The sequence below is a fragment of the Oncorhynchus keta genome, chromosome 37, assembly GCF_023373465.1.
Source record: "Oncorhynchus keta strain PuntledgeMale-10-30-2019 chromosome 37, Oket_V2, whole genome shotgun sequence".
In the NCBI taxonomy this organism is placed as follows: domain Eukaryota; kingdom Metazoa; phylum Chordata; class Actinopteri; order Salmoniformes; family Salmonidae; genus Oncorhynchus; species Oncorhynchus keta.
The window spans coordinates 27,771,489-27,794,206 of NC_068457.1; the positions used below are offsets into that span (position 1 = coordinate 27,771,489).

At 44.8% G+C, this 22,718-nt stretch overlaps 1 protein-coding gene across 1 annotated transcript in view; it reads right to left on the reverse strand.

Moving 5' to 3' along the window:
* Window positions 1-11,392: 11,392 nt before the first annotated feature.
* ace2 (angiotensin I converting enzyme 2) overlaps window positions 11,393-22,718 on the reverse strand; it is a 48,482-nt gene continuing 37,156 nt past the window's right edge. The window contains exons 12-18 of the mRNA XM_052500077.1: window positions 14,088-14,210; window positions 13,801-13,979; window positions 13,496-13,554; window positions 13,287-13,387; window positions 12,999-13,115; window positions 12,521-12,715; window positions 11,393-11,697 (exon numbers count right to left, since the gene is read on the reverse strand). Of these exons, the coding sequence (XP_052356037.1) occupies window positions 11,601-11,697; window positions 12,521-12,715; window positions 12,999-13,115; window positions 13,287-13,387; window positions 13,496-13,554; window positions 13,801-13,979; window positions 14,088-14,210 (871 nt within the window). The 3' untranslated portion in view covers window positions 11,393-11,600. The remainder of the gene's footprint in view (window positions 11,698-12,520; window positions 12,716-12,998; window positions 13,116-13,286; window positions 13,388-13,495; window positions 13,555-13,800; window positions 13,980-14,087; window positions 14,211-22,718) is intronic.

The window sequence follows — 22,718 nt, forward strand, 5'->3', positions numbered from 1 at the left end:
CTGCTTAATGGGGAAAACCGGTTGAAAGTTTCTGTCTGCTGAATGAGCGACACCGGTTGAGCGTTCCTACAGCATTTCCTTCCAGAAACCGTGAGAAAGTTGTCCGGCTGCGGGGACTGTGCCAGGGATTTATACTACTATCTGCACTTACTGGTGGCACAGACGCTGTTTCATCCTTTCCTACACTGAAATTACCCTTGCCTAACGATTGCGTCTGAAGCTGGGCTTGCAGTACAGCTATCCTCGCCGTAAGGCGAACACAGCGGCTGCAATTAGAAGGCATCATGTTAATGTTACTACTTAGCTTCGGCTGTTGGAGGTCCTGACGAATCGTGTCCAGATAAAGCGTCCAGAGTGAAAAAGTTGAGGAAAAAATAAATATATGAACGGTAATTAAAAAGTGAAACCCGTAAAGTTGTCAGGTAGCAAAATAGGTTGGCAACAAAACGCACAGCAATTCGAAAACAAGCCTGCAAGTTGTGACCGGCATCACATCTCCTCCACATAGTTATAAACTAGACTGGATCCCTTCCACATCTCCTCCACATAGTTATAAACTAGACTGGATCCCATCCACATAGTTATAAACTAGACTGGATACCATCCACATAGTTATAAACTAGACTGGATCCCATCCACATAGTTATAAACTAGACTGGATCCCATCCACATAGTTATACACTAGACTGGATCCCATCCACATAGTTATAAACTAGACTGGATCCCATCCACATAGTTATAAACTAGACTGGATCCCATCCACATAGTTATAAACTAGACTGGATCCCATCCACATAGTTATAAACTAGACTGGATCCCAGCCACATAGTTATAAACTAGACTGGATCCCATCCACATAGTTATAAACTAGACTGGATCCCATCCACATAGTTATAAACTAGACTGGATCCCATCCACATAGTTATAAACTAGACTGGATCCCATCCACATAGTTATAAACTAGACTGGATCCCATCCACATAGTTATAAACTAGACTGGATCCCTTCCACATCTCCTCCACATAATTATAAACTAGACTGGATCCCTTCCACATCTCCTCCATAGTTATAAACTAGACTGGATCCCTTCCACATCTCCTCCACATAGTTATAAACTAGACTGGATCCCATCCACATAGTTATAAACTAGACTGGATCCCTTCCACATCTCCTCCATAGTTATAAACTAGACTGGATCCCTTCCACATCTCCTCCACATAGTTATAAACTAGACTGGATCCCTTCCACATCTCCTCCACATAATTATAAACTAGACTGGATCCCTTCCACATCTCCTCCATAGTTATAAACTAGACTGGATCCCTTCCACATCTCCTCCACATAGTTATAAACTTGACTGGATCCCATCCACATAGTTATAAACTAGACTGGATCCCTTCCACATCTCCTCCATAGTTATAAACTAGACTGGATCCCTTCCACATCTCCTCCACATAGTTATAAACTAGACTGGATCCCTTCCACATCTCCTCCACATAGTTATAAACTAGACTGGATCCCTTCCACATCTCCTCCACATAATTATAAACTAGACTGGATCCCTTCCACATCTCCTCCACATAGTTATAAACTAGACTGGATCCCTTCCACATCTCATCCACATAGTTATAAACTAGACTGGATCCCTTCCACATCTCATCCACATAGTTATAAACTAGACTGGATCCCTTCCACATCTCCTCCACATAGTTATAAACTAGACTGGATCCCTTCCACATCTCCTCCACATAGTTATAAACTAGACTGGATCCCTTCCACATCTCCTCCACATAGTTATAAACTAGACTGGATCCCTTCCACATCTCCTCCACATAGTTATAAACTAGACTGGATCCCTTCCACATCTCCTCCACATAGTTATAAACTAGACTGGATCCCTTCCACATCTCCTCCACATAGTTATAAACTAGACTGGATCCCTTCCACATCTCCTCCACATAGTTATAAACTAGACTGGATCCCTTCCACATCTCCTCCACATAGTTATAAACTAGACTGGATCCCTTCCACATCTCCTCCACATAGTTATAAACTAGACTGGATCCCTTCCACATCTCCTCCACATAGTTATAAACTAGACTGGATCCCTTCCACATCTCCTCCACATAGTTATAAACTAGACTGGATCCCTTCCACATCTCCTCCACATAGTTATAAACTAGACTGGATCCCTTCCACATCTCCTCCACATAGTTATAAACTAGACTGGATCCCTTCCACTTCTCCTCCACATAGTTATAAACTAGACTGGATCATTTCCACATCTCCTCCACATAGTTATAAACTAGACTGGATCCCTTCCACATCTCCTCCACATAGTTATAAACTAGACTGGATCCCATCCACATAGTTATAAACTAGACTGGATCCCTTCCACATCTCCTCCACTCTCAGCACCATGGGATTATTTCACTTGTGCTGCTTCACCAATGCTCTTCCATGGGTCCCAAACAATGACATCATCCAAACGAAGAGCTTGTTGAGGTGTGCTTCCTCATCTTCTTCATTGTATTTTCTGATGCCCGTTTTGTCTGTTTGTTTCTCTCTCTTTGTGTTCAGTGTCACGTGGAATGGGCAACTTGGAAAAAGTACAACAGGTGGACAACCTCTTTATTGAAAACTATTTATGTCGCACGTACCTTCGGCGTAGACTCACACATAAGATGTGGAGTTTTCCTAGTTTGTCAGCAACTCCAGGTTTGTTGTAGAATAATGTGTTTTTGTATTATGTCGTCGATTTTCATGTTCTTTTATCATAATAACAATTATACAACTGTTTATTAAACGTTGCCACGGCAATTAGTGTACAAATATTAACTTGATGATGGACAGTCTGGACTACAGACTGCGAATGTTAACTTTAGCCCAATGTTTTTCGTTACTATAGTAATAACTGATTTGTTTATTGATTGATTTATTCCAGAGAAGATCACCATCTATCACTACAAGTCTGACTGTGTGGACGGAGAGTTTCGGGGCGTCCCTGTGGTGCTCAACTTCACCAGCTCTAACTGTTTCCTCAAGTGTGTTAAGGACGGAGAGCGAGTCTCTCTCTGTGTTGGGGTGAGCACATACCCTTCTGCTTTCTGCTGCTCAGACTAATGTTAGCAAGGCCCTGACAAACGAAACTACAAAAGGAGAGTATCAAGTTGGGTTCTCATACTATATTTATTGCAGGGCAGCAAGGAGGGAGCGTGTGCACCAAAACAGTACAACAGACTCTCAATACTACTTCTCTAAAGAGAGGATATTTCTACAGATACACAAATAACTCCTCACAAGGTCACAGCATACACTGACTATACACTGACTATACACTGACTATACCCTGACTATACCCCGACTATACACTGACTATACACTGACTATAGACTGACTATACCCTGACTATACCCCGACTATACACTGACTATACACTGACTATAGACTGACTATATCCTGACTATACCCTGACTATACCCTGACTATACCCTGACTATACCCTGACTATACACTGACTATACACTGACTATAGACTGACTATATCCTGACTATACCCTGACTATACCCTGACTATATCCTGACTATACCCTGACTATACACTGACTATACCCTGACTATACACTGACTATACCCTGACTATACACTGACTATACCCTGACTATACACTGACTATACCCTGACTATACCCTGACTATACCCTGACTATACCCTGACTATACCCTGACTATACCCTGACTATACACTGACTATACCCTGACTATACACTGACTATACCCTGACTATACACTGACTATACCCTGACTATACACTGACTATACACTGACTATACACTGACTATACACTGACTATACACTGACTATACACTGACTATACACTGACTATACCTGACTATACACTGACTATACCCTGACTATACCCTGACTATACACTGACTATACACTGACTATACACTGACTATACCCTGACTATACCCTGACTATACACTGACTATACACTGACTATACCCTGACTATACCCTGACTATACACTGACTATACACTGACTATACCCTGACTATACACTGACTATACCCTGACTATACCCTGACTATACCCTGACTATACACTGACTATACCCTGACTATACCCTGACTATACCCTGACTATACCCTGACTATACACTGACTATACCCTGACTATACACTGACTATACCCTGACTATACCCTGACTATACCCTGACTATACACTGACTATACACTGACTATACACTGACTATACACTGACTATACACTGACTATACACTGACTATACACTGACTATACCCTGACTATACACTGACTATACACTGACTATACCCTGACTATACCCTGACTATACACTGACTATACACTGACTATACACTGACTATACCCTGACTATACCCTGACTATACCCTGACTATACACTGACTATACCCTGACTATACACTGACTATACCCTGACTATACCCTGACTATACCCTGACTATACACTGACTATACCCTGACTATACACTGACTATACCCTGACTATACCCTGACTATACCCTGACTATACCCTGACTATACACTGACTATACACTGACTATACCCTGACTATACCCTGACTATACACTGACTATACACTGACTATACCCTGACTATACACTGACTATACCCTGACTATACCCTGACTATACACTGACTATACACTGACTATACCCTGACTATACCCTGACTATACCCTGACTATACACTGACTATACACTGACTATACACTGACTATACCCTGACTATACCCTGACTATACACTGACTATACACTGACTATACACTGACTATATCCTGACTATATCCTGACTATACCCTGACTATACCCTGACTATACACTGACTATACCCTGACTATACACTGACTATACACTGACTATACACTGACTACACCCTGACTATACCCTGACTATACCCTGACTATACACTGACTATACACTGACTATACCCTGACTATACCCTGACTATACCCTGACTATACCCTGACTATACCCTGACTATACCCTGACTATACACTGACTATACCCTGACTATACCCTGACTATACCCTGACTATACCCTGACTATACCCTGACTATACACTGACTATACCCTGACTATACCCTGACTATACCCTGACTATACACTGACTATACACTGACTATACACTGACTATACCCCGACTATACCCCGACTATACCCCGACTATACCCTGACTATACACTGACTATACACTGACTATACACTGACTATACCCCGACTATACCCTGACTATACCCTGACTATACACTGACTATACACTGACTATACACTGACTATACCCTGACTATACCCTGACTATACACTGACTATACCCTGACTATACCCTGACTATACACTGACTATACCGAACACCTTTCTAATACTGAGTTGCACCCCCAGTCCCCCCTTTTGCCCTCAGAACAGCCTCAATTTGTCGGGACATGGACTCAAAAAGGTGTCAATAGCGGGGTCAGGTGGTTCAAGGCCCTCTAATAGACATTGGGGTCAGGTGGTTCAAGGCCCTCTAATAGACATTGGGGTCAGGTGGTTCAAGGCCCTCTAATAGACATTGGGGTCAGGTGGTTCAAGGCCCTCTAATAGACATTGCGGTCAGGTGGTTCAAGGCCCTCTAATAGACATTACGGTCAGGTGGTTCAAGGCCCTCTAATAGACATTGGGGTCAGGTGGTTCAAGGCCCTCTAATAGACATTGGGGTCAGGTGGTTCAAGGCCCTCTAATAGACATTGGGGTCAGGTGGTTCAAGGCCCTCTAATAGACATTGGGGTCAGGTGGTTCAAGGTCCTCTAATAGACATTGCGGTTAGGTATTTCAGGCGAGCTACAGTCCTCTGGCTCCTTATTGTAGTGGTACAAGGGACCGAGACGTCACTCCCTACATCGTCAATGGGGGCACTTTTCCCAGAGCACCTTTCCCAGGGCACCTGCCAGGGCACCTGCCCTCTGTACCGCACAGACATCGGGTCATAACTCATATGAAAGGTACGGAGCAGAACTACAGTCAGTTTACAGACATTCACCAACAGTGAGTCATCCCAGGACCAGATTGTGTCCCACATACAGTATTGTTGTTTACCAGAGGTCAGTCTGTTCACCAGTCCCCCTTTCACTGCTAAAGGAACGAATTGCAGCTTTCACCTTGACATTTACAGAGGAATGTATAATGGCCTTCAACTGGATGATATGGGCACGGCAGACTCAGTCAATTCATGCAACTCAGCGAGTTCTTTAAGGATAGTGGGAATATACAGAACAGGTATGTTGTTCTAGGGAAGGTAGGCAGGTACTAGTACTACTAGTACTACTAGGCAGGTAGCCTAGTGTGCTAGCCTTTATCAGGCACAAATTCCGGGCCCTGGTCACTTTCCAGGTGCCCAGGCACTCCCCGCTTCGGTGGTAGCAACATTCCTCCTAGTGGGGGGCGACTTCAACCCACTTGGAGAACGTATCTAATACAAATAATATTTTTGACCCTTTACTTGGTGGTAAACAGATGACATTGATTTGAAGCTTTCCAAAGGGTTCCCATGGTAGTGATCTGGTTCCCATGGTAGTGATCTGGTTCCCATGGTAGTGATCTGGTTCCCATGGTAGTGATCTGGTTCCCATGGTAGTGATCTGGTTCCCATGGTAGTGATCTGGTTCCCATGGTAGTGATCTGGTTCCCATTCCAGTAACTGGAGTGGTTGTTTTCATGTTGTGTTTCAGATCTTTCTAACCATTTTGTTTTTGCAAATTAGGCCAAATTTGGGACAATACCATTCTTTCCTACACATTCCTAACATCTCTCCTTGGACTCAGGTGTCGTCCCATGATACTATACGTATGTGTGCAAGATAGGGAAGTAGTATGAGTGGCGTACGGCCGTCTGGGGGGCGCCAGACGCCGTCGTCATCGGGTTTTCAGCCTGAAGACATCAAACACCACTTTTCAACGGTATCAGCATGGTTTTGCATATTAACAGCATCAGTAGAAGTATGTACAGTCACCATGGGTGAGTCCCGTGAGGGGAGGAGGAACCATGGGTGAGTCCCGTGAGGGGAGGAGGAACCATGGGTGAGTCCCGTGAGGGGAGGAGGAACCATGGGTGAGTCCCGTGAGGGGAGGAGGAACCATTGGTGAGTCCCGTGAGGGGGGACCATGGGTGAGTCCCGTGAGGGGAGGAGGAACCATGGGTGAGTCCCGTGAGGGGGGGAGGAACCGTGGGTGAGTCCCGTGAGCGGGGGAGGAACCGTGGGTGAGTCCCGTGAGGGGGGACCGTGGGTGAGTCCCGTGAGGGGGGGAGGAACCGTGGGTGAGTCCCGTGAGGGGGAGGAACCGTGGGTGAGTCCCGTGAGCGGGGGAGGAACCGTGGGTGAGTCCCGTGAGGGGGGGAGGAACCATAGGTGAGTCCCGTGAGGGGGGGAGGAACCATAGGTGAGTCCCGTGAGGGGGGGAGGAACCGTGGGTGAGTCCGTGAGGGGGAGGAACCATAGGTGAGTCCCGTGAGGGGGGGAGGAACCGTGGGTGAGGGGAGGAGGAACCATGGCCGCTGCTGCTTTCGCAGCCATGTCAGCACTGGCATCCCCTTTCGTAACAGAATCGGCCCTAAAAGTGTGCGGCACATTTAATAATAACACCAGTGTTGGGTAACGCCGCCGCTCCTAACATAGCCGCTACCGTCGTGTTTAACAACGTCATAAACCCACGCCGTTTCCACAACCTCCTGAAGTCCCGGCAAACACCACATACATACCTTGAATCAGTGTAGATTGTCACCTTCTTACGCCTCGATCACACCGACGACGTCATGACGTTTAGGTCCATCAGAAGTACATTAATTTCCGATGGAACGCTGCGTTTGCCTTGCTGCAGTGCGTTGCAGTGCGTTCTGTGTGGTGGTGTATGTTGGTGTAAAACTGCATGTGTAGACGACTTGACAGAAGTGGTAGCAGAAGGTGAATGTTGAACTGTTGTTGCACACACATCCAGATGATGCTGCGTACCTTTTTGTGTAATAACGCTGATGGTGTGATCGAGGCGCCATCCCTCTGTCAGCATCAACGCGTGTGTCAGCGCCGTCCCCTCTGCCAACTGTGCTGAGGTACCAGGATGTAACGGAGCAGACCCTAGCCATGTGTGGTCTGTGACTACAGCGGGCCCCGCCCATCTATTTCCCATTTAGTCCAGGTAGGATGACCCATCTGAATATGACACTAAGTCAGCATTTAAAAGGCACGTCACTCAAGTCCTGGTTGGCAGTGACGATGTCACCATCACGTCTAGACAGCAGTGATGGATGGTGTCGTTGGGATTGGTAGGAGAGTTGCGGGGTTTAGCCTAGCACATTTTACTACATGTCCCCTGACAGCAGTTTCGCTTCCTTCACCCTTTGGCCAGATGGTGTCTGTGAACTGATTTAGGAAAGTACTCCATTTACTCATCTTGAGAGAACTCCTACAACTCTGAGCTACTTGGTAGTCCAGAGACCATTTGTCTTCAGTCTCAACAGCCTGCTCTTTACAATTAAGAGGCTCCCATGTTTTTTTAACAGATTAAAAATATATACATATTTTTTTACAAGTTTGGCGAGATCTTCAGGTGTATTTTCACTATTTCAGTTCAATGAGACCTACAGATGGCACTATATTGTTGGTGAGCGCTTCAGGTATATTTGCAATTTGAAATTCACATAATTTGCATGTATTTAGGTTCAGGTCATAAAATAATTTCTAAACAGTATAATAAAGGGATATTTACCCGGGTTGAGTACCCAAAATACATAGTAATACTTGTTAAACTCATAATCTGACATGTATTACCTTGAGTTCTCACCCAGATGGACCTTACTTTATCCAGGATCATTGCTGGGTTTAACTTAACACACCATTTAGTCCAGGATCTACTAAACTAACATGGAATTGTTTTAATATGGTCATACCATGTTATTCTTATTCCCTGTTGTGTTATTGTTATTCCATGTTGTGTTATTGTTATTCCCTGTTGTGTTATTGTTATTCCCTGTTGTGTTATTCCATGTTGTGTTATTGTTATTCCATGTTGTGTTATTGTTATTCCCTGTTGTGTTATTGTTATTCCATGTTGTTATTGTTGTTCCATGTTGTGTTATTCTTATTCCCTGTTGTGTTATTGTTATTCCCTGTTATTGTTATTGTTGTTCCATGTTGTGTTATTGTTGTTCCCTGTTATTGTTATTGTTGTTCCATGTTGTGTTATTGTTGTTTCCTGTTATTGTTATTGTTGTTCCCTGTTGTGTTATTGTTATTCCATGTTGTGTTATTGTTATTCCCTGTTATTGTTATTCCATGTTGTGTTATTGTTATTCCATGTTGTGTTATTGTTATTCCCTGTTGTGTTATTGTTATTCCCTGTTGTGTTATTGTTATTCCCTGTTGTTGTTATTGTTGTTCCTTGTTGTGTTATTGTTATTCCCTGTTGTGTTATTGTTATTCCATGTTGTTATTGTTGTTCCATGTTGTGTTATTGTTATTCCCTGTTGTGTTATTGTTATTCCCTGTTGTGTTATTGTTATTCCCTGTTATTGTTATTGTTGTTCCATGTTGTGTTATTGTTGTTCCCTGTTATTGTTATTGTTGTTCCATGTTGTGTTATTGTTGTTCCCTGTTATTGTTATTGTTGTTCCATGTTGTGTTATTGTTGTTCCCTGTTATTGTTATTCCCTGTTATTGTTATTCCCTGTTATTGTTATTCCCTGTTGTGTTATTGTTGTTCCCTGTTATTGTTATTCCCTGTTATTGTTATTCCCTGTTATTGTTATTCCCTGTTGTGTTATTGTTGTTCCATGTTATTGTTATTCCATGTTGTGTTATTGTTGTTCCATGTTGTGATATTGTTATTCCATGTTGTGTTATTCCCTGTTATTGTTATTCCCTGTTATTGTTATTCCCTGTTGTGTTATTGTTGTTCCATGTTATTGTTGTTCCATGTTGTGTTATTCCCTGTTATTGTTGTTCCCTGTTATTGTTATTCCCTGTTGTGTTATTGTTATTCCATGTTATTGTTATTCCATGTTGTGTTATTGTTGTTCCATGTTGTGATATTGTTGTTCCATGTTGTGTTATTGTTGTTCCCTGTTATTGTTATTCCCTGTTATTGTTATTCCCTGTTATTGTTATTCCCTGTTGTGTTATTGTTGTTCCCTGTTATTGTTATTCCCTGTTATTGTTATTCCCTGTTATTGTTATTCCCTGTTGTGTTATTGTTGTTCCATGTTATTGTTATTCCATGTTGTGTTATTGTTGTTCCATGTTGTGATATTGTTATTCCATGTTGTGTTATTCCCTGTTATTGTTATTCCCTGTTATTGTTATTCCCTGTTGTGTTATTGTTGTTCCATGTTATTGTTGTTCCATGTTGTGTTATTGTTATTCCCTGTTGTGTTATAGTTATTCCATGTTCATGTTGAATTTGAGTAGTGAATAGTGTTCCCAATACTGCACAGGTCCATTCAGGCTTTAAAAGCAGATTTAGGTAGATATGCACAAGGACCAAAAAGGAATTGTTGAATAATAATAATATCTTTTAACCTGTACATATCCTTTCAGACTTGTGACAAACACAGACTGAAAAGCATCAGGAAGGATGATGAGGAGATCCAGGCGTTTGTCTTCTACATGAAGGCTGAAATGAGCAAACAACGCCGGTTTGAGTCCGCCTACTGCCAGGGCTGGTTCATCCACACTTCTAACAAGACCAAAGTAGTGTTGGGGAAACCCCAGGGGATGACTGGGGACCAGTCATTCTTCTTTGTCATCCATAAATGATGAAGAGGGTTTATTTCTGCATGTTATGTTTCTCTATGTAGTTTCTATAGTGTATTTTATACCCCCATTTTGTACCACCATTTTATACCACCATTTTGTGCCACCATTTTGTACCACCATTTTATACCACCATTTTGTACCACCATTTTGTACCACCATTTTGTACCACCATTTTATACCATCTCATTTTGTATTGATCCCATGAGTCCCTGGAAAACAATGATGATTGCTGAGTGGGCTATACTGGCTACCATAAATATACTGTTGATTCATTGAATGTAAAGAAACAGAGCCCAGGAAAAGAATGGATGTGTACTGATATTACAATGTGTGTGTGTGTGTGTGTGTGTGTGTGTGTGTGTGTGTGTGTGTGTGTGTGTGTGTGTGTGTGTGTGTGTGTGTGTGTGTGTGTGTGTGTGTGTGTGTGTGTGTGTGTGTGTGTGTAATGCAGCAGTGGCCTGTTTATTCTGCTATTGCAGAGAGAAGTAGCTATGTATCATACAAACAAATGCTAATTATTTGTGTATTTGTCAGTTATTGATCGTTTAGTCAGATGAGTAATGCTTTTTATATTTTTCTGTGACTTAAGTCTTTTTTTTATTTAGAATAAAAATATATTCTAAAACTCTACAAATGTCTTGAATTTATACATAATTTAAACGAATGATCCAACTTCGAATGTGGTCTTCTTGAAATAGTTGTTGTTGTTGTTGTAGGGGGTTTTCAGATCTGTCAAGTCGTCTGTCAAACTTTCACACTGACAATCAGCGACTCAGAACCCTGTCTGTTCATCCTCTTCCCTCTCAAATGTTTTGTTGGTCACGCCGTAGGGGTTCTCTGCGTTCTCCTCAGCTTTCGCTGCACATTTCCTGGAGATATAGAAGAGAAAGAACTGTCATGTGTCTTTAAAAACTGCTTAAATGAACATTTTGCAAATGGTGAGGTTGTTATTTAAACATGTAGTAATTAATTAGTCTCTTCCAGACCAAATGGTGAGGTTGTTAATTAAACATGTAGTAATGAATTAGTCTCTTCCAGACCTGGGTCGAATACATGTCAAATACTTGAAGTTTTAGGTCGACTAGATAGCAGGATTTGAGTTTAGGATTAAGTTTGGTTCAAACTGTATTTGAACCTCTACTCTTTTCATTCCTTAAAACAACATAAAGCATCTCACAGTTGGCGCTGACCTAGGATCAGGTTTGCCTTTTAGATCATAATGAATATATGATTACATGGACAGGGAGGACCTGATCCTAGATCAGCACTCTTATTCTGGTATGCTTTATTTATGAATAGGGTTGCAAAATCCTGGTACTCACTTTGCCTGAAACCAAGATTTCAACCCTACAGCCCAGACACTTCTTTTTCCAGAATGATCAACCCTGTTATGAATTGGAAGACTCACTTCTTCCTGTCTTTGCAACCCTGTTATGAATACGGCCCAGACTCACTTCTTCCTGTCTCTGAAACCAGAGATGATCAACCCTGTTATGAATACGGCCCAGACTCACTTCTTCCTGTCTCTGAAACCAGAGATGATCAACCCTGTTATGAATACAGCCCAGACACTTCTTCCTGTCTCTGAAACCAGAGATGATCAACCCTGTTATGAATACGGCCCAGACTCACTTCTTCCTGTCTCTGAAACCAGAGATGATCAACCCTGTTATGAATACGGCCCAGACTCACTTCTTCCTGTCTCTGAAACCAGAGATGATGAGGTAACAGCCCATGCAGACCACCAGTCCCATGACCACCCCAAACACCACCAGCCAGACGGTGACCGGCTGCTCCACGGGCGGGGCCAGCGTTGCTAGGAGACCCTCGAACTCCAGAGTTTTATCGTCCAGTTTGAATGCGTCATTGATTCGACCTCTGGACATCCTAGTGAGATGAACGATGGCTTGAGTCATGGGGTTATGGGTAATGTTTAATGTACAAATACTGGAATAAAACATCCATAAGAGGATTTACTGAATGCTGGTGGGAAGATGCAACTTTGTTTATGGCTGTAGTTTCAGAAACCACATCAAGAATGTTACACAAAGTGTTATTACTGTGTTTCAGACAGTCTTGTGGTGTCGCTCACTCAGTTTGGCAGATATGATCGGGCAAGGTTTGTTTTAGCATGTGTAATCAGCTCACGTTCAAGGGTTGACTCCTTTACCTGATAGCAGCCTCTACCTCAGCTTTGGGAATGACCACGGCAGAGTTGGCAGGGTCAGTCACCACAAAGTAGAAAGAGATTCTGGCTGTCTCCTTGTAGGTGTGGATGTTCTCTGTCCTGGAACAAAGATAATAAAATGATGTGATGTCACAAGAAGATTCTCATAAATAATATTGATACAATATATATACATTTTCATTCTGGAATGTGATGGGAGTGACTGACATAAAGAGAAGCAAAGCTGAGAGTGAGTGACGTCTAGGTGGACTTTTATTGTGAAACACTTACGTGAAAAGAGCTGCAGTCTTGTTGACCTCAAGGTAATACTGTCTCATGGCGTAGGCCATGTTGGCTTTGAACAGGTACATCTCATTGGCGTTCCACATGTACTGGAAGAGAAACCATTCAAGTCAGTTCAACTGGATTATATGAAGAGATCGTCCAAACGAAAAGGTAGTGGAGCTGTTTTACAACCAAGTTCAGCTTAGTGTACTCACTGCCTTGTCACCCATCGCTGCTTTCAGACTCAACCTCACTTTAAAGGCATTCTCTGAGACTGTTGAACAGATAGGAAATATGCATTATTTATAGAATATATCACTTTTAACTACATCTAAAATGGCACAGAACATAGTATGGAGTGATGTATTTACTATGCATACTGGATAGTGAACTAGATACAGAATCTGGACTCACATGGGTCCACTGTACTTTTGTACTACTTTGTGTGAAGCGATATATTGGCTATGCACACTAGATAGTGCCCTAGTATGGATAGGGACACTACTCTATAGGTACTCACATGGGTCCTCAGCTGCTCTCCATCCTGGCTTCCTGTTGTTCTTCTTGTTTTCGTCTATGAGCCAAACATGGAGGTCCTCGAAGTAGTCCAAGAGAGGGGCGGAGTCCATCTTGGCATTTCCTGAAATCGTCTTCAGGGCTCTGGTCCACGACTTTGACCTCCCGAACTCCAGCATCGTCCTGTAAAATGAGATGTGGTTGTTAGTTTGTTTACTTGTTCATTGGCCATTCAGCATTCTTAGAAGTAGACATGACAGACGCAACAACAAACAGATTTGGTAGGAGCACCTGAGCTTGTCCCCGGCTGCTGTAGAGTTGGTGATGTCACACTTGAATAAGGGTCCAGAGTGGCCAGCTGCCTCACAGAGAGCCTTCTGGAACTGGAACTGGTAGATAGTCCTGGTGAAGTATCTATGACAGAGACAGTCCTGGGTCAAGTACAGTAAATGTCCTGGTGAAGTATCTATGACAGAGACAGTCCTGGGTCAAGTACAGTACATGTCCTGGTGAAGTATCTATGACAGAGACAGTCCTGGGTCAAGTACAGTAAATGTCCTGGTGAAGTATCTATGACAGAGACAGTCCTTGGTCAAGTACAGTACATGTCCTGGTGAAGTATCTATGACAGAGACAGTCCTGGGTCAAGTACAGTACATGTCCTGGTGAAGTATCTATGACAGAGACAGTCCTGGGTCAAGTACAGTACATGTCCTGGTGAAGTATCTACGACAGAGACAGTCCTGGGTCAGATACAGTACATGTCCTGGTGAAGTATCTATGACAGAGACAGTCCTGGGTCAGATACAGTACATGTCCTGTTGAAGTATCTATGACAGACAGAGAAAGTCCTGGGTCAAGTACAGTACATGTCCTGGTGAAGTATCTACAGTGCCTTGCGAAAGTATTCGGCCCCCTTGAACTTTGCAACCTTTTGCCACATTTCAGGCTTCACACATAAAAATATAAAACTGTATTTTTTTGTGAAGAATCAACAACAAGTGGGACACAATCATGAACTGGAACGACATTTATTGGATATTTCAAACTTTTTAACAAATCAAAAACTGAAAAATTGGGCGTGCAAAATTATTCAGCCCCTTTACTTTCAGTGCAGCAAACTCTCTCCAGAAGTTCAGTGAGGATCTCTGAATGATCCAATGTTGACCTAAATGACTAATGATGATAAATACAATCCTCCTGTATGTAATCAAGTCTCCGTATAAATGCACCTGCACTGTGATAGTCTCAGAGGTCCGTTAAAAGCGCAGAGAGCATCATGAAGAACAAGGAACACACCAGGCAGGTCCGAGATACTGTTGTGAAGAAGTTTAAAGCCGGATTTGGATACAAAAGGTTTCCCAAGCTTTAAACATCCCAAGGAGCACTGTGCAAGCGATAATATTGAAATGGAAGGAGTATCAGACCACTGCAAATCTACCAAGACCTGGCCGTCCCTCTAAACTTTCAGCTCATACAAGGAGAAGACTGATCAGAGATGCAGCCAAGAGGCCCATGATCACTCTGGATGAACTGCAGAGATCTACAGCTGAGGTGGGAGACTCTGTCCATAGGACAACAATCAGTCGTATATTGCACAAATCTGGCCTTTATGGAAGAGTGGCAAGAAGAAAGCCATTTCTTAAAGATATCCATAAAAAGTGTAGTTTAAAGTTTGCCACAAGCCACCTGGGAGACACACCAAACATGTGGAAGAAGGTGCTCTGGTCAGATGAAACCAAAATTGAACTTTTTGGCAACAATGCAAAACGTTATGTTTGGCGTAAAAGCAACACAGCTCATCACCCTGAACACATCATCCCCACTGTCAAATATGGTGGTGGCAGCATCATGGTTTGGGCCTGCTTTTCTTCAGCAGGGACAGGGAAGATGGTTAAAATTGATGGGAAGATGGATGGAGCCAAATACAGGACCATTCTGGAAGAAAACCTGATGGAGTCTGCAAAAGACCTGAGACTGGGACGGAGATTTGTCTTCCAACAAGACAATGATCCAAAACATAAAGCAAAATCTACAATGGAATGGTTCAAAAATAAACATATCCAGGTGTTAGAATGGCCAAGTCAAAGTCCAGACCTCGATCCAATCGAGAATCTGTGGAAAGAACTGAAAACTGCTGTTCACAAATGCTCTCCATCCAACCTCACTAAGCTCGAGCTGTTTTGCAAGGAGGAATGGGAAAAAATGTCAGTCTCTCGATGTGCAAAACTGATAGAGACATACCCCAAGCGACTTACAGCTGTAATCGCAGCAAAAGGTGGCGCTACAAAGTATTAACTTAAGGGGGCTGAATAATTTTGCATGCCCAATTGTTCAGTTTTTGATTTGTAAAAAAAGTTTGAAATATCCAATAAATGTCATTCCACTTCATGATTGTGTCCCACTTGTTGTTGATTCTTCACAAAAATATATAGTTTTATATCTTTATGTTTGAAGCCTGAAATGTGGCAAAAGGTCACAAAGTTCAAGGGGGCCGAATACTTTCGCAAGGCACTGTATGACTGACAGAGACAGTCCTGGGTCAAGTACATGTCTATGCTTCATCATCTCCCACCACCTAAAGCTAAATGACCTATGACAAGCTGAAGAAGCTCCAGAATGGTTGGATGTGAGAATGGCTGGATGTGAGGCGTGTTGAGAATGGCTGGATGTGAGAATGGCTGGATGTGAGGAGTAGTGAGAATGGCTGGATGTGAGGGGTGTTGAGAAGCTAAATGGCTGGATGTGAGGGGTGTTGAGAATGGCTGGATGTGAGGGAAAGGTGAGAATGGCTGGATGTGAGGGGTAGTGAGAATGGCTGGATGTGAGGGGTAGTGAGAATGGCTGGATGTGAGGAGTAGTGAGAATGGCTGGATGTGAGGGGTAGTGAGAATGGCTGGATGTGAGGGGTGTTGAGAAGCTAAATGGCTGGATGTGAGGGGTGTTGAGAATGGCTGGATGTGAGGGGTGTTGAGAAGCTAAATGGCTGGATGTGAGGGGTGTTGAGAATGGCTGGATGTGAGGGGTGTTGAGAAGCTAAATGGCTGGATGTGAGGGGTGTTGAGAATGGCTGGATGTGAGGAGTAGTGAGAATGGCTGGATGTGAGGGGTAGTGAGAATACCTGGATGTGAGGGGTGTTGAGAAGCTAAATGGCTGGATGTGAGGGGTGTTGAGAATGGCTGGATGTGAGGGAAAGGTGAGAATGGCTGGATGTGAGGGAAAGGTGAGAATGGCTGGATGTGAGGGGTAGTGAGAATGGCTGGATGTGAGGAGTAGTGAGAATGGCTGGATGTGAGGGGTAGTGAGAATGGCTGGATGTGAGGGGTGTTGAGAAGCTAAATGGCTGGATGTGAGGGGTGTTGAGAATGGCTGGATGTGAGGGGTGTTGAGAAGCTAAATGGCTGGATGTGAGGGGTGTTGAGAATGGCTGGATGTGAGGGGTAGTGAGAATGGCTGGATGTGAGGGGTAGTGAGAATGGCTGGATGTGAGGGGTGTTGAGAAGCTAAATGGCTGGATGTGAGGGGTGTTGAGATGAGACCTGATGAAGGAGTAGTGAGAATGGCTGGATGTGAGGGGTGTTGAGAATGGCTGGGTGTGAGGGGTATTGAGGATGGTTGGATGTGAGGGGTGTTGAGATGAGACCTGATGAAGGAGTATTGAGATGAGACCTGATGAAGGAGTAGTGAGAATGGCTGGATGTGAGGGGTAGTGAGAATGGCTGGATGTGAGGGGTATTGAGGATGGTTGGATGTGAGGGGTGTTGAGATGAGACCTGATGAAGGAGTAGTGAGAATGGCTGGATGTGAGGGGTATTGAGATGAGACCTGATGAAGGAGTAGTGAGAATGGCTGGATGTGAGGGGTATTGAGATGAGACCTGATGAAGGAGTAGTGAGAATGGCTGGATGTGAGGGGTGTTGAGAATGGCTGGATGTGAGGGGTATTGAGATGAGACCTGATGAAGGAGTAGTGAGATGAGACCTGATGAAGGAGTAGTGAGAATGGCTGGATGTGAGGGGTATTGAGATGAGACCTGATGAAGGAGTAGTGAGATGAGACCTGATGAAGGAGTAGTGAGGATGGCTGGATGTGAGGGGTATTGAGGATGGCTGGATGTGAGGGGTATTGAGATGAGACCTGATGAAGGAGTAGTGAGAATGGCTGGATGTGAGGGGTATTGAGAATGGCTGGATGTGAGGGGTGTTGAGAATGGCTGGATGCGAGGGGTATTGAGGATGGCTGGATGTGAGGGGTATTGAGATGAGACCTGATGAAGGAGTAGTGAGAATGGCTGGATGTGAGGGGTATTGAGAATGGCTGGATGTGAGGGGTATTGAGGATGGTTGGATGTGAGGGGTATTGAGATGAGACCTGATGAAGGAGTAGTGAGAATGGCTGGATGTGAGGGGTATTGAGAATGGCTGGATGTGAGGGGTATTGAGGATGGTTGGATGTGAGGGGTGTTGAGATGAGACCTGATGAAGGAGGAGTGAGAATGGCTGGATGTGAGGGGTATTGAGGATGGCTGGATGTGAGGGGTATTGAGAATGGCTGGATGTGAGGGGTATTGAGGATGGCTGGATGTGAGGGGTATTGAGAATGGCTGGATGTGAGGGGTATTGAGAATGGCTGGATGTGAGGGGTATTGAGAATGGCTGGATGTGAGGGGTATTGAGAATGGTTGGATGTGAGGGGTATTGAGAATGGTTGGATGTGAGGGGTATTGAGAATGGTTGGATGTGAGGGGTATTGAGAATGGTTGGATGTGAGGGGTATTGAGGATGGCTGGATGTGAGGGGTATTGAGATGAGACCTGATGAAGGAGTAGTGAGAATGGCTGGATGTGAGGGGTAGTGAGAATGGCTGGATGTGAGGGGTATTGAGGATGGTTGGATGTGAGGGGTGTTGAGATGAGACCTGATGAAGGAGTAGTGAGAATGGCTGGATGTGAGGGGTGTTGAGAATGGCTGGATGTGAGGGGTATTGAGGATGGCTGGATGTGAGGGGTATTGAGATGAGACCTGATGAAGGAGTAGTGAGAATGGCTGGATGTGAGGGGTAGTGAGAATGGCTGGATGTGAGGGGTATTGAGGATGGTTGGATGTGAGGGGTATTGAGATGAGACCTGATGAAGGAGTAGTGAGAATGGCTGGATGTGAGGGGTAGTGAGAATGGCTGGATGTGAGGGGTATTGAGGATGGTTGGATGTGAGGGGTGTTGAGATGAGACCTGATGAAGGAGTAGTGAGAATGGCTGGATGTGAGGGGTGTTGAGAATGGCTGGATGCGAGGGGTATTGAGGATGGCTGGATGTGAGGGGTATTGAGATGAGACCTGATGAAGGAGTAGTGAGAATGGCTGGATGTGAGGGGTATTGAGGATGGCTGGATGTGAGGGGTATTGAGATGAGACCTGATGAAGGAGTAGTGAGAATGGCTGGATGTGAGGGGTATTGAGAATGGCTGGATGTGAGGGGTATTGAGGATGGCTGGATGTGAGGGGTATTGAGGATGGCTGGATGTGAGGGGTATTGAGGATGGCTGGATGTGAGGGGTATTGAGATGAGACCTGATGAAGGAGGAGTGAGAATGGCTGGATGTGAGGGGTATTGAGGATGGCTGGATGTGAGGGGTATTGAGAATGGTTGGATGTGAGGGGTATTGAGAATGGTTGGATGTGAGGGGTATTGAGAATGGCTGGATGTGAGGGGTATTGAGAATGGCTGGATGTGAGGGGTAGTGAGAATGCTGGATGTGAGGGGTAGTGAGAATGGCTGGATGTGAGGGGTGTTGAGAAGCTAAATGGCTGGATGTGAGGGGTGTTGAGAATGGCTGGATGTGAGGGGTAGTGAGAATGCTGGATGTGAGGGGTAGTGAGAATGGCTGGATGTGAGGGGTGTTGAGAAGCTAAATGGCTGGATGTGAGGGGTGTTGAGATGAGACCTGATGAAGGAGTAGTGAGAATGGCTGGATGTGAGGGGTGTTGAGAATGGCTGGGTGTGAGGGGTATTGAGGATGGTTGGATGTGAGGGGTGTTGAGATGAGACCTGATGAAGGAGTAGTGAGAATGGCTGGATGTGAGGAGTAGTGAGAATGGCTGGATGTGAGGGGTAGTGAGAATGGCTGGATGTGAGGGGTGTTGAGAAGCTAAATGGCTGGATGTGAGGGGTGTTGAGAATGGCTGGATGTGAGGGGTGTTGAGAAGCTAAATGGCTGGATGTGAGGGGTGTTGAGAATGGCTGGATGTGAGGGGTAGTGAGAATGGCTGGATGTGAGGGGTAGTGAGAATGGCTGGATGTGAGGGGTGTTGAGATGAGACCTGATGAAGGAGTAGTGAGAATGGCTGGATGTGAGGAGTAGTGAGAATGGCTGGATGTGAGGGGTAGTGAGAATGGCTGGATGTGAAGGGTGTTGAGAAGCTAAATGGCTGGATGTGAGGGGTGTTGAGAATGGCTGGATGTGAGGGGTGTTGAGAAGCTAAATGGCTGGATGTGAGGGGTGTTGAGATGAGACCTGATGAAGGAGTATTGAGATGAGACCTGATGAAGGAGTAGTGAGAATGGCTGGATGTGAGGGGTGTTGAGAATGGCTAAATGGCTGATGAGGGGTATTGAGATGGCTGGATGTGAGGGGTATTGAGATGAGACCTGATGAAGGAGTAGTGAGAATGGCTGGATGTGAGGGGTAGTGAGAATGGCTGGATGAGGGGTATTGAGGATGGTGATGGATGTTGAGATGAGACCTGATGAAGGAGTGAAATAGCTGAGAATGGCTGTGAGGGGTAGTGAGAATGGCTGGATGTGAGGGGGTGAGGATGGTTGATGTGGGGTGTTGAGATGAGAACTGATGTGAGGAGTAGTGAGAATAGCTGGATGAGGTAGTGTTGAGAATGGCTGGATGTGAGGGGTGTTGAGATGAGACCTGATGAAGGAGTAGTGAGAATGGCTGGATGTGAGGGGTAGTGAGAATGGCTGGATGAGGGGTTGATGGCTGGATGAGGGGTGTTGAGATGAGACCTGATGAAGGAGTAGTGAGAATGGCTGGATGGAGGGGTGTGAGAATGGCTGGATGTGTTGAATGGCTGATGAAGTTGAGTAGCTGAAATGGCTGGATGTGAGGGGTGTTGGGGCTGGATGTGAGGATGAGATGGCTGGATGTGAGGGGTATTGAGATGAGACCTGATGAAGTGAGTATGAGAATGGCTGGATGTGAGGAGGTGGATTGAGAATGGCTGGATGTGAGGGGTATTGGCTAAATGGCTGGATGAGATGAGATGGCTGGATGTGAGGGGTGTTGAGATGAGACCTGATGAAGATTGAGATGGCTGATGGGGTAGTGAGATGGCTGGATGTGAGAATGGCTGGATGTGAGGGGTGGATGTGAGGGGTGTTGAGATGAGAATGGCTGGATGTGAGAATGGCTGGGTAGTGAGAATGGCTGGATGTGAGGGGTATTGAGGATGGCTGGATAGTGAGAATGGCTGGATATTGAGATGGCTGGATGTGAGGGGTGAGATGAGACCTGATGAAGGAGATGAGAATGGCTGGATGAAGGTTGAAATGGCTGGATGTGAGGGTGAGAGATGAGACCTGAATGGCTGGATGTGAGGGTGTTGAGAATGGCTGGATGAGGAGGGGTATTGAGATGGCTGGATGTGAGGGTATTGAAGATGAGACCTGATGAAGGAGTATGAGAATGGCTGGATGTGAGGGGTATTGAGAATGGCTGGATGTGAGGGTATTGAGGATGGCTGGATGTGAGGGGTAATGAGGATGCCTGGATGTGAGGGGTATTGAGGATGGCTGGATGTGAGGGGAGATGAGACCTGATGAGTGAGAATGGCTGGATGTGAGGGGTATTGAGGATGGCTGGATGTGAGGGGTATTGAGAATGGTTGGATGTGAGGGGTATTGAGAATGGTTGGATGAGGGGTATTGAGAATGGCTGGATGATTGAATGGATGTGGATGAGGGGTATTGAGAATGGTTGGATGTGAGGGGTATTGAGAATGGTTGGATGTGAGGGGTATTGAGAATGGTTGGATGTGAGGGGTATTGAGAATGGTTGGATGTGAGGGGTATTGAGAATGGTTGGATGTGAGGGGTTTTGAGAATGGTTGGATGTGAGGGGTATTGAGAATGGTTGGATGTGAGGGGTATTGAGAATGGCTGGATGTGAGGGGTATTGAGAATGGCTGGATGTGAGGGGTATTGAGAATGGCTGGATGTGAGGGGTGTTGAGATGAGACCTGATGAAGGAGTAGTGAGAATGGCTGGATGTGAGGGGTATTGAGGATGGCTGGATGTGAGGGGTGTTGAGATGAGACCTGATGAAGGAGTAGTGAGAATGGCTGGATGTGAGGGGTATTGAGAATGGCTGGATGTGAGGGGTATTGAGAATGGCTGGATGTGAGGGGTATTGAGAATGGCTAGATGTGAGGGGTATTGAGAATGGTTGGATGTGAGGGGTATTGAGAATGGTTGGATGTGAGGGGTATTGAGAATGGTTGGATGTGAGGGGTATTGAGAATGGTTGGATGTGAGGGGTTTTGAGAATGGTTGGATGTGAGGGGTATTGAGAATGGTTGGATGTGAGGGATATTGAGGATGGCTGGATGTGAGGGGTATGAGATGAGACCTGATGAAGGAGTAGTGAGATGTGAGGGGTTTTGAGAACCTGATGAGGGGATTGAGAATGGTTGGTGAGGGGTATTGAGGATGGCTGGATGTGAGGGGTTTTGAGAATGGTTGGATGTGAGGGGTATTGAGATGGACCTGATGAAGGAGTAGTGAGAATGGCTGGATGTGAGGGGTATTGAGGATGGCTGGATGAGGGGCTGGATGTGAGGGGTATTGAGATGAGCTGATGAAGGATGTGAGGATGGCTGGATGTGAGGGGTATTGAGATGAGACCTGATGAAGGA